Below are 12,061 nucleotides of genomic sequence, written 5' to 3'. Positions count from 1 at the left end.
GGTGGTGTGAACAATTCAAGGGGTCTCCAACTATGCTGCATGTCAGAATTACTTAAGAAGTGGTTAGGTGACAACTGTCTGAGCCCCAGCTCCAGACAGACTGATGCAGCAGCCCCCAATGTTGTCAGCCATCTGCATTTAAATAAGCCTTCCACCCCAAGATGAACATCACCAGTGGATGTATAGCCAACGTTAGCTCTGAGAAGCTTTTTCTGCTTTGCGTGTGTAGTAGTTGGTGAGCCTACCTACCTACCTACCTTCTTTCCTTCTTATCTATATACCTACCTACCCACCTCCCTCCCTCCACCTACCTTAATTGAACACTGTGCTGGTGCAGAGAGAGACAGGGATACCAAGATCCCTGTCTTCCCTCAGGGAATTCTCAGTCTGCATTCTCTTCCTTTTGGACATGAACCTGCTGGCTGATGTCCTTCATAGTCCTACCCTGCCGTGAATAAGCATGGGGTCTGCTGATCTCAGAGCCTCTGGGGTGGAACTCTCAGGGTCTCAGTCGCTGCCCCTGAGTCCAGCCTTGCTAGGGAGGGCAGTCTTCCGGAGATTCAGAAAATCAAACCATTTATTTTTCATTAGCTTACAGTGCAATTGGTGTCATTTCTAAGATGTGAATTCTTTGATCTCGGCTTTTTGTTCTGACCTTTAGCAGCTACCATCTTGCTCCTTATTAGTTTGAGACAGCTAAGATTTGCTTACTTATTTTAGAAGTGATATATGAAATTACTGCTTATATATATACTCAAACACACATACACACGTATATAAAACACTTTTATTCCTTTTACAGACATTTCAAAAGTTCAACCACTATTCCTTTTCCATGCTATTTCTCAATTCTTTTTTGTTCATTGTGACAGAACGTAATACTGCTTTCACTAAAATAGCCCCATTTCTACTGGAATACTCCCTCACAGAGCTGGACTTGGAGGTCTTTTCTAGCACACTCTCTGACTTGCCTGCTCTCTCAGTTTGCCCTTCCACGTGGCTAGGACAGACTTTGGATTCTGTGTTTAAGGTGATGGATGAAAAGGGCATGGCTCAGGCAGGCCAGTGTTCACTCTAGGTTCCCCTGTGAGGCTCACATATAGGAAGCCTTGTAAATGACTAGTAGTCACAGACTAAGTCACGAAGCCTTGAAGATGTCTGCTCACTGGCGCTCCTTTTCTGAAACAACACTGGCCAGGAAAAGGTATCCCCCTACTTGGAGTGTGTCAGGATGATCTGCCTAGGGGAGCTTTCTGGGCTAAGTGGGCCCAGTGGGCTAGGGTCTTTCTGGAGCAGTGAACAGGAGTCTTCTGGGGCCCCACCTCTTGTCCCAGATAGCCTGGAGGCCAATATAGTTACTCAAAGCAGGAGGGACTTGAACCAGCCATCTGCAAGGTGACCTCTTGGCCCGAGGGCACCATGTTTTTGGTTCTGAAGGAAGGGTGATTTCAAGAAGGATGAGCTGTTCCAAGGTTTCAGTGACTCTAGAAGCAAGATGGGGGGAAGGCAGTGGGGGAGAGTTGAGTGTGTGTGTGTGTGTGTATGTGTGTGTACATGTGTGTGTGTTGGGGTGTAGAGAGGGTGTCTGATGTTTCTTTGTGCCCCAGTTCTGGATGTCCATCGTGGCAACCACGATGCCCATACCCTGTGGAGGCTTCATGCCTGTGTTTGTGCTGGGTAAGTTCTGATGGGAGCCCGGAATCTGAATAATTGATGCAAACTGGGGCCCTGGGAGGATAAGGGAAGGCTTGGGATGCTGTGGGTTTGTATTTGGTTTTAGCACCCACAGGGGGGTTGGCTTAGCTCTGAAAACCTACAGGGTGGGGAACTTAGCTCACTTGACACCTTCTGTCCTGTTGTTTCCCTCCAGGAGCTGCCTTTGGAAGGCTGGTAGGGGAGTTGATGGCCATGCTGTTTCCTGAGGGCATCTTATTTGATGACGTCGTCTACAAGATCCTTCCTGGGGGCTATGCAGTGATTGGTGAGATGCTCTCACCCCCAGTAATGAAACATTGAGGATCACACTCCCCACACTTATGCTTGCTCTTGAAATCATCATTCCAGGCTACACAAAATAGTTTTAATTCAACTCTTACCCACATAAGGAACCCTTGGCTCTGACTCTCGTTAACTGTTACTGAACTTCTTTGAGCCTCATGGGGATCAGATGTGATAATAAGGATGAAAACACCTAGGATTATGTCTGGGTGTCTGGTGAGGGTTTTTTCTGTTCTTCCTAAGACTCATGGAAACAACAAGGCTGGAGACTGGCTCAGACACCCCGACCTGCAGATAAGCTAGCATTGATGGGGACTCAGGGCTTTGGACTTATCACCTGGGTGGCCACTGGTCACCAAGATGGCCATGGAGCTATTTCTCTGCCTTCCTGGGCCTTCATTTCTTTATTCTGAAATGACTCCTGAGACACCTTACAGCCTGATGTTCTGAGAGTCTACGATAACCCTGCTTCCTTAAATCTATTGTCCCATCCAACCAGGAGCCCTGTCTAGCACAGAGACCAATATAACCCCCCAATTATCATCCCTCCTTCCTCCTTCCCTCCCTCTCAACCTTCAGTAACTCCTAAGGCCGTGCCTCCCTAGGAGATGGAAGCACTACCCAGCTTCATAGCTCAATGGAGACCCTATCCCCATCACAGCTCTTTCTTCAAAGCCTCTTTCATGTCAGTCTTCTTCATCTTCATGCCTCTCCAGTCTCTCTCCCCACCCTCACTATGTACACGTGTCCTATGATAGTTCAAGTCCTGAAGTAGATTGTGCTTATCTTCCAGGGATGCCATCTCTCCCAGTACCTCCCTTTTGTGACCCTTCTTTGATCTGTTTCACGCACACCTTCCCAGCATCTTTCCCCATAGGCGATCTCACCCATATTTAAGTAAGAAATGTAGCTAATACACAGGAGCTATTTTTTTTCTTCTTTTAATTGTACTTTAGGTGAAAGTTTACAACTCAAGTTAATCTCTCATACAAAATTTTATACACATATTGTCATGTGACACTAGTTGCAATCCCTACAATGTGATAGCACACTCCCTCTTTCCGCCTTGGGTTTCCCGTGTCCCTCCAACCAGCTCCTATTCTTTCCTGCCTTTCCATCCTGCCTCTGAACAGGAACCACCTCTTTGGTTCTGCTTGAACTAAGAAGCACACCCTTCATGGGTATTATTTTATATTTTATAGTTTGGCCTAATCTTTGTCTGAAGAGTGGTCTTCGGGAATGATTTTAGTTCTGGGTTAACATAGCATCCGGGGGCCATGGCTTTGGGGATTCCTCCAGGCTCAGTCAGACCATTAAGTCTGATCTTTTTATGTGAATTTCAGTTCTGTTCCACACCTTTCTTGCGTTCCATCAGAAACTATTATGCTCCCTGTCAGGGAGGTCTTTTTTGGTAGCCGTGCACCATCTAGTTCTTCTGGTCTCAGGCTGAGTCTCAGATTTATGTTGCCCTTTTGTCTCTTGGGAAACCCTGGTGGTGTAGTGGTTAAGTGCTACGGCTGCTAACCAAAGGGTCAGCAGTTGAATCCGCCAGGCGCTCCTTGGAAACTCTAAGGGGCAGTTCTACTCTGTCCTATAGGGCTGCTATGAGTTGGAATCGACTCGATGGCACTGGGTTTGGTTTGGTTTTTTGGTTTTGTCTCTTGGGCTAATATTTTCCTGGTGTCTTTGGTGTTCTTCATTCTCCTTTGGTCCAAGTTGGTTGGGACCAATTGATACATCTTAGATGGCTGCTCACAAGCTTTTAAGACCTCAGATGCCACTCAACCAAAGTGGGATGAAGAACATTTTCATAATAAACTTTGTTATGCCAACTGACCTAGGTGTCCCCCAAAACTGTGGTTCCCAGACCCTAGCCCCTGCTACTCTGTCCTTTGAAGTGTTTGGTTGTGTTCAGGAAACTTCTTAGCTTTTGGTTTACGCCAGTCACAGGGGCTATTTTGGCTAACGGGGAAAGAGAAACACAAAAAAGTAAGGCAGAGCCTATCTTTGAAGAGCTTATAGAATGGTAAAATTTTAGATCTACAAGTGCCTTGGAGATCACTGGGTTGACCCCATTGGCCTTGCAGAGGAGAGCCTGGGGCTTTAGAGGCATGCATCTCTTCTTGTATGGTTGAGAATAGCAGACTCAGAGCCTGACCAGGCCTCAGTGCTCCATGCCCACAGCACAGTTCTTGGGTTTTCACACTATTTAGTCATTATTGCTGGTGTTGAGATCTGAGGCCCAAGGTAAAACACCCAGACTGAGTTTTAAAGTATTCAGTTAAGAGCAATCCAAACTCTGAAAAGTGAGGAACGGAGTGGACATCCCTGTTTTCATTTTACAAATGAAGGTTTTGGCACACATGGGATTCTGTGACTTGCTGAAGGTCATAGAATAGATCAAAGCTGCTATTTTCTAGCTGTTCAGCATCTAGTCCCTGCTCTTGACCCATTGCCATCTCAGCAGTGTTGGCACAGACAGGGACATGCTTTCCCACATCCGTCCTCCGCATCACTCCCTGTGTGTCCTCACCCAAGCACAGCCGCCCTGGCCCACCAGCGTGGCCTGTGTCTTGTTCCAGGGGCAGCCGCGCTGACAGGTGCTGTGTCCCACACCGTCTCCACGGCTGTGATCTGCTTTGAACTGACGGGTCAGATTGCTCACATCCTGCCCATGATGGTGGCTGTTATCTTGGCCAACATGGTGGCACAGAGCCTGCAGCCGTCCCTCTACGACAGCATCATCCAGGTCAAGAAGCTGCCCTACCTGCCAGACCTGGGTTGGAACCAGCTCAGGTCAGGAGTGGCAGCTGGAGGAGCTCAGGGCTAGTGGTGGGCGAGGGAGGCTCTGGGTTGGGCCGGGGGTTGGCGTCACATCTGGAAACACCATGCTCTATTTGGTTCCCTATTCCCATGAATGGTCATATGCATGGCCGACCTTAAAGCAGAAGGGGAAAGGGCAGTGAGGACCATGGTGGGGCTCATTGCCGTGCTTTCTCCCTCCGTAGCAAATTTACAATCTTTGTTGAGGACATCATGGTGCGTGACGTGAAGTTTGTTTCAGCTTCTTGTACTTACGGCGAGTTACAAAATCTGCTCCAGACAACCACAGTTAAGACTTTACCACTGGTTGACTCAAAAGGTCAGTGGGAGGTAGGATGGAGCCTCCCAAGTGAGGGACCCGAACGAGGGTTACACAGAGGTCAAGGGGGCACTGTGGTACATACAGCTGTCCTTAGGGGCCACTGATCAACTAATGGAGGCCCAGCCTGTGCTCCTCAGGGGACTTGCCCACCTTCGAGAAAGAAATATAGTGCCGTATCACACACACAAGAAGACAACGAAATAAATCTGTGGCCCCTTCTGTGGTTCCCTCTGCTGCTTAGCTGAAGTACAGCAGTACGTGATCAACTGCCGTCTGGTTGACCCCAACTCATGGCACCCCACGTGTGTCAGAGTAGAACTGTGCTCCACGGGGCTTTCAATCGCTGGTTTTTTCGAAGTAGATCGTGAGGCCTTTCTTCCAAGGTGCTTCTGGGTGGACTTGAACTACCAACCTTTTGGTTAACAATTGTGCCTATTAACCATTTGAGCTACCTGGAGACTCCTAAGCTGAAGCTAACCAAAAACCTGTTGCTGTGGAGTTGATTCCGACTCACAGTGAACTAAAGGACAGAGCAGAACTGCCCCATAGGGTTTCCAAGGAGTGATTGGTAGATTCGAACTGCTGACCTTTCATCTCCTGACTAACAGTGTCCTGACTGTTAGAGCCTCTGAACTGCTGCATCACCAGGGCTCCAGCTGAAGCAATACTCACTCTTTAACGTCCAGCTTAAACCATTGAGGAGATGAAACTGTTCCCCACAGGAAGGCGGGCTCTTCTAGTAGACAGAGATTTCACACCTCTCTTCCTCCACTGTCCTTTCTGCTCATCTTCAACCCCTCACCCTGCTTGGTACTATTTCTTGTATGGTTTATATATTCACATCTTGTCCCCCTCTCTAGACTGGGAGCTCCTTGGGGTAGAGGCTGTGACTTCTGTATTTCCCAAAGTGCCTCTTTATAGGATTCAGTAGATAGTGAGTGGATAAATATGTGCCTGATGCTTGAGCTTGTATAATGGAGAAAAATCGGGTAAGGCCATTTGGTGCCAGTAAAATAGTTAATTCTGATTTCAGGAACTCAGGGTATCCAAACTGGTCATGATAGATTTGTTCTAAATGTCTTCCTGGAGCCCAGACCCTTCTAAAGTAGTGCCGGCCAAGAAGGCACAGGGTTTTCATAATATCGACTAAACTGAGCAGTGTGGTATATCTCAACAACACTGCTGCAGGTTTATGTCCTTGAAGCTTGATGAAATATTCATCGTAGTACCAGAATTTCTACAAACTTATAGAGAAGACCTTCCCAGGAAACGTAGGCATTTCACTTATACACTGAAAGGACCCAGGTTCTTTGTTTGACAGAACATCAGACACAAAAGTTTGAGAACAACTGCTTGGAGGAGTCCCTCTTTCAGCTCCTTCCAGGATGGAAGAGGCAGAGTGTACCGCTGGTAGACCCTTTCCAGCCTGCTCACGTTTCAGTTCACACAAATGGTGTTTGATGTTTCTTTTTATTTGGACAGGGTTGATTTGCCTGTTTTAATACTGGGCTCACCTATTTACAAATAGGCTATATAAGGGCTGGATCAAAATAAGTGCTAATTAGTGCACTACCAATTGGGCCTTAATACTAAATGGGTGAAATGAAAAAACCTGGAAGGTTTTTGAAAGGGGTTTTCAGGGAGGGAGGGTCAAAGCTTAGTTGGGTCCCCAGGTGGTGCAAACAAGCCTTGGTTGTGCTGTGGTTAAGAGTTTGGTTGCTAACCAAAAGGTTGGCAGTTTGAATCCACCAGCTGCTCCTTGGAAACCCTATGGAGCAGTTCTACTCTGTCCTATAGGGTCACTGTTAGTCAGAATCGACTTGATGGCAACGGACTTTTTTTTTTTTTTTATTTTGGTACTAGCTGAAAGGTTGGGAGTTTGAACCCACCAAGAGGTCATGGCCTTGAAAACCCTAAGGAGCAGTTCTACTCTGCACCCATGGGGTCACCATGAGTCAGAATCGACTTGATGGCAACTGAAAACAACTAATGGAAGGGTTGGCTATTTCAAACCACCCACGGTGGCAGACAAAGACCTGGCAATTTGCTTCTGTAAAGACTACAGCCAAGAAAACCCTAGGGAGCAGTTCTGCTCTGTGACACATGGGATCGCTGTGAGTCAGAATCAACACCCAGGGAGCGGTTCAGTTTGGTTTGGTTTGAGACCAGGGGCTGCCGGGTCTGACTTGCCCACGCTGATGCCACTACGCGTTGCAGAGCTTTGGGTGGTCAGACCTCAGGGAGAGCCTGTTTCCCCAGAGTCCATGATCCTGCTGGGCTCTGTGGAGCGGTCAGAGCTGCAGGCCCTGCTGCAGCGGCACCTGAGCAATGAGCGGCGTCTTCGGGCTGCCCAGGACATGGCCCGGAAGCTGTCGGAGCTGCCCTATGACGGGAAGGCCGCCCTGGGGGGGCGCCCCGCGTCTTTTGCCTTCGTGGATGAGGATGAAGACGAGGACCTGCCTGTCAGGACCGAGGTAAGTGGGTGTGGAGGGCGGGGAATCAGAAAGGCGGGGTCGAGGCCGGAGGTGGGAGGGGCAGGAGGTGGGGCAAGGGGTTAGCAGGGAAGCTGAGAGGTTGGGTTGTGGGGACTGTGGCTGAGGGGCTGGGAGGTGGGTGCAGGGACTGTGGTTGGGGGGCTAGGAGGTTGGGTGAGGGGACCTGGTTGGCAGGGGATCCAGGAGATCAGGGTATGGGAATTATGGCTGGGGGGTTGGGGAGCTGGGGGGTTGGGGTGTGGGAACTGTGTCTGGTGGGCTGGGAGACTGGGGTGTAGGTACTGTGGCTGGGGGGCTGGGAGGTTGGGGTGTAGGGACTGTGGTTGGGGGCCTGGGAGGTTGGGGTGTAGGGACTGTGGTTGGGGGCTGAGAGGTTGGAGTGTGGGGACTGTGGCTGGGGGGCTGGCAGGTTGGGTGTAGGGACTGTGGCTGGGGGCCTGGGAGCTTGGGGTGTAGGGACTGTGGTTGGGGGGCTGGGAGGTTGGGGTGTGGGGACTGTGTCTGGGGGACTGGGAGGTTGGGGTGTAGGGACTATGGTTGGGGGCCTAGGAGGTTGGGGTGTAGGGACTGTGGTTGGGGGCTGAGAGGTTGTGGTGTGGGGACTGTGGCTGGGGGGCTGGCAAGTTGGGTGTAGGGACGGTGGCTGGGGGGCTGGGAGATTGGGTGAGGTGATGTGGTCACAGGCCACAGCAACTCTTCCATGCCTCATCCTGATCATGGGGCTGGGCTGCTGCCGAAATGTGAAATGCGAGAGGAGGGTGGAGAGGCTGATGGTTGAGAAAGCCAGAAGTTGTGGGTCTGCGTCCAAAGAGCCCAGGGCCCCAGACCAAGGGCTGGAGGCAGTAAGGCCAAGGACCATGGTATCAATGGAAATTCCAGGGGAGAGAGGAATTCTGGATGGGGAGAAAGGACAGAGCTGGTAGGTCTCCCAGGACATCCAGGCTGCCCACCTCTTCTGGGGACCCAGGCCTCCTGCTCTTCCTTACAGTCACCGCCTCCTCCCACCTTCCCTGTGGCCCCGCTGTACGCTGAGGAGCCCAACGGGCCCCTGCCTGGCCACAAACAGCAGCCAGAGGACTCAGAGCCTGCAGGTGAAGGTCCCCCTCCCCAGGCACCCCTCACCTCCACCAGGGCATACTGCTGGGATAAGGTGTGAGGCCAGGCATGGGGTGGGGTCCTGATGCATTGCTCCTTGTGTCACTCTCTCAGGGAGGGGCGGGGTGGCCTTGGGAGAGTGTCTGCAGAGGGGGAGCCATGGAGGGCAGTCTTGTGGGGCAGAGTCAGGGCCACCCAGAGCCTGGCCATGCCTCAAGATGGAGGGTGCCCCAGGATGGGGAGTATTGCTTGTCTCCCTTTTCTTCCTTCCAGAGAGAAGGCCGTCCATCTTCCGATCCTTGCTGCGCTGCCTGCTGGGCCGCACCCACCCTGCCAAGAAGAAGGCCATCCAGGTGAGCACAGGGAGTGTGGCAGGGGGAGAGGGAGCCTGTCTTTGAGGAGTGAGTTGCCCATGGTTCTTGAGTCAGGGGGGAAGAGACTCCCCAAGGGGGTGGTTAGATCTGTGGGAGGCCTGCCATGGGTGAGAGGCACTGTGGCGCTGCCCTGGGAGGCGACTGGTGTGTCGCTAGAACTGTGGGAGGGTAGGGAAGGAGCTGGACCTGTCTCTCTTCTCCAGGACTCAGCAGACTTGGTGGATAACATGTCCCCTGAAGAGGTATGTCAGGGGAGCAGCAGCCTGTGGGGGAGGGGGCCTTCTGTCAGTGAAGGCACTGCTTCTACGGTCCAGCTTAGGGATGGGTGTGAGCCCAGGGGGTTGGTGTGAGGGTAGAGAGCAGTGAGAGAGCGCTGAACACCGCTGGGAGCTGGAGGCATGGTGCTGATCTCAGGGACAGCGTGACTCCAGGAGGGAGAGTGTGAGCCTCAAACAGCCGAAGGCATGTGGCTGAGATGTGGGGCCTCAGCTCGTGTGGAATGTGACCAGGACCAGGGAGAGGCTGTTCAGGAAGGAAGAGCCTCACCCAAGCTAGACAGCGCCAGGTGCCAGAGCAAAAACACGGCAATATGGGCGTGAAGCACAGAGACCAACACAGGGTCAAGCAGGCCCTGAGCACTGGACAATGGACGTTCCAGGACACGAGGCCCTGAGCTGTGGACGGATCCAAGGCAAGAGAGCTTCCTGTTATAACCCTGTGGTGACAGCCAGGCCTCCTCAGACAAAGGCCCGCACCCTAAAAGAGGGTCACCAAGCTCACGGGACAGGCAAGGGAGCAAGGGGCAGTGCTGGTCAGACCCCCCCACCTTGGGGTGCAGAGAACAAGAGAAATCCATTCATAATTATTTCATTTAGTGAAAGGAAATGCGGGCTCACCGTGCAGCTGAAAGGGTAGAGCTTTCAAAGTGTGTAGTCGATTTAGAAAAACATGGTGGGTATTATCTTAAAATGAACACCTTATTGGATGTCCAATACAGATGCCCAAAGTTAGAATAGAAGTCCAAGTTTAGAATAAATATATACTGAAGATTTAAAATGCTGCCAGATTGAAGGAAAGCGTGGTGGGTGACAGAAGGGAAACCTTCCCCTTCTTCCCAGGGCCACCTCAAGACACATTTCTGATAAGTGATTAATAAAAAAGTGGAGCTGATGACCAGAGGAAAAAGAGAACTACTCCTTCTGCCCACAAATAGGAATCCAATGGTCCACAACAGAAAGAGCAACTTGCTAGGTCAGTAAAAAACCAAACCAAAACCCGTTGCTGTCCATTCCGACCCTATAAGACAGAGCAAGAATTGCCCCATAGGTTTTCCAAGGAGCGGCTGGTGGATTCGAACTGCCGACCTCATGGTTAGCAGCTGAGTCTTAACCACTGTAACCTGTAGGTCAGTAAAACCAATAATAATGACTTAAAATACACCAAAGGGAGAAAGTCAGCCGGATGACGAACAAGGCTGTTTAATGAGGGTGAAAATACCGTGCAGTCAGCGATGAAAGAGAAGGACCACATCCCCCTAGCTTAGTCTTTCCCAAGGAAGTCAGCCCCCCGCGATCTACTGAGGCGCTTTGGAGGATAAGTCCAGTAGGACTCAGAGTTCAGAGTATGTACAGCGTGGTCTTCAGACCAGATGAAGCGATCCCCCCTGCCAATAGCAAGATGGCACCATGGGGACATTGGCAGAATCCCATGTGGCTGGCCAGACTCACTGTGATCCTGTTTGATCTGCTGCCATGAGCGTTCAGTCTGTCACGCTGCTGAGCCTTTTCAAACCAAAGCTGGGGGTCCTGGGCCATAGCCAGCAGGCAAGGCTAAAAGCCCAGCTCCACCTCACTCCCCGTGTGATCACCAGCAATCTTCTTCTGTGAGCTGGAGGTGACGTTGGGGTGGCTGTGAGGAGTAAGTGGGCCAGGGAAGGCTGAGCGGTTAGAATATCACTGGGCGCCGAGCAGGCGCTGTGGGGATGTTCGCTGAAATTGTTGCTGTCACTGTTGTTACACCGTTGTTGAGGGAAGACGGAATGGATCTGGGGGAGGCCAGGAGTGATCCTGGAGAGGACAGAGGGCAGGACCCACCTGGCCAGGGCTGGCGAGGGGCTACACACACACAGAGCCTTACCTGTGAATGGCTGCACCTGCCACGTCAGGGAGGGGAGAGTCCAGGGGAATGTGTGCTTGTAATCCAATGTCACCCAAGGAGGAGAAGAGGGCGGACATCGCTGTGGACCCACGCTCCACACGAGGACCAGATCGGGGTCTGGACGAATAGCATTGATGAAGTATGACGCCATTCAGAGGGACCGGTTGGAAGGGATTTCAGAAAATGCCAGCTTAATCTGTGAAAGCCAGACCTCCAGTGGACTAACACTGGCGTCCTGGGGACTGGGGCCACTGTCTCAGAGCCTAAATGCCTCTGTCCCAGAGAGAAACGGCTTTGCTCAGGTCACATCAAGCTCCATGTGACCCAGGTTCGTTCTCCAACCCAGCAAATATCTACCTGCTCCGCTGTGTAGCAGACAGACGTGCGACTTGGCCACCACCCGCAGTGATCGATGGCACGCCACACTCACTCCCGGGGACTTTGTGCCTGGCAGCCAGAGTGAGACGGATGCTGGTCGCCGACCAGTGCCAGCAGAGGGGCCAGCGACGTGTAGGGGAACCGAGAGAGAAGAAGCACCTCTGGCTGGGGGTCAGGGAATCAGTGTGATGGCTGGTGGGGCCGGGATGGAGATCTCAGGGGGCAGGGGTGGAAGCACAGGCCAGTGCTGGAGAAACAGAGAGCTGCCGACTTGCCTGAGCCGAGGGCTTTATAGGAGAGGAGTGGGTGATGCAAAGAATGAACGTGCTCGGCTAACGAAATGGTGGTTCGAGTCCACCCAGGGGCACCTCCGAAGAAAGCCTGATGATCTGCTAAAAAAGCAGCCACTGAAAACCCTG

At 51.6% G+C, this 12,061-nt stretch overlaps 1 protein-coding gene across 1 annotated transcript in view; it reads left to right on the top strand.

Moving 5' to 3' along the window:
• Positions 1-12,061, top strand: part of CLCN1 (chloride voltage-gated channel 1) — a 35,843-nt gene that overhangs the window by 21,866 nt on the left and 1,916 nt on the right. The window contains exons 13-20 of the mRNA XM_049893817.1: positions 1,608-1,677; positions 1,871-1,981; positions 4,581-4,794; positions 5,007-5,140; positions 7,403-7,617; positions 8,627-8,729; positions 9,007-9,086; positions 9,311-9,349. Coding sequence (XP_049749774.1) covers positions 1,608-1,677; positions 1,871-1,981; positions 4,581-4,794; positions 5,007-5,140; positions 7,403-7,617; positions 8,627-8,729; positions 9,007-9,086; positions 9,311-9,349 — 966 coding nt within the window. The remainder of the gene's footprint in view (positions 1-1,607; positions 1,678-1,870; positions 1,982-4,580; positions 4,795-5,006; positions 5,141-7,402; positions 7,618-8,626; positions 8,730-9,006; positions 9,087-9,310; positions 9,350-12,061) is intronic.

The sequence above is a fragment of the Elephas maximus genome, chromosome 8 (genome assembly GCF_024166365.1).
Source record: "Elephas maximus indicus isolate mEleMax1 chromosome 8, mEleMax1 primary haplotype, whole genome shotgun sequence".
In the NCBI taxonomy this organism is placed as follows: domain Eukaryota; kingdom Metazoa; phylum Chordata; class Mammalia; order Proboscidea; family Elephantidae; genus Elephas; species Elephas maximus.
Note: the sequence above shows the minus strand (reverse complement) of the source record. Positions and strands in the feature narration are given on the sequence as shown.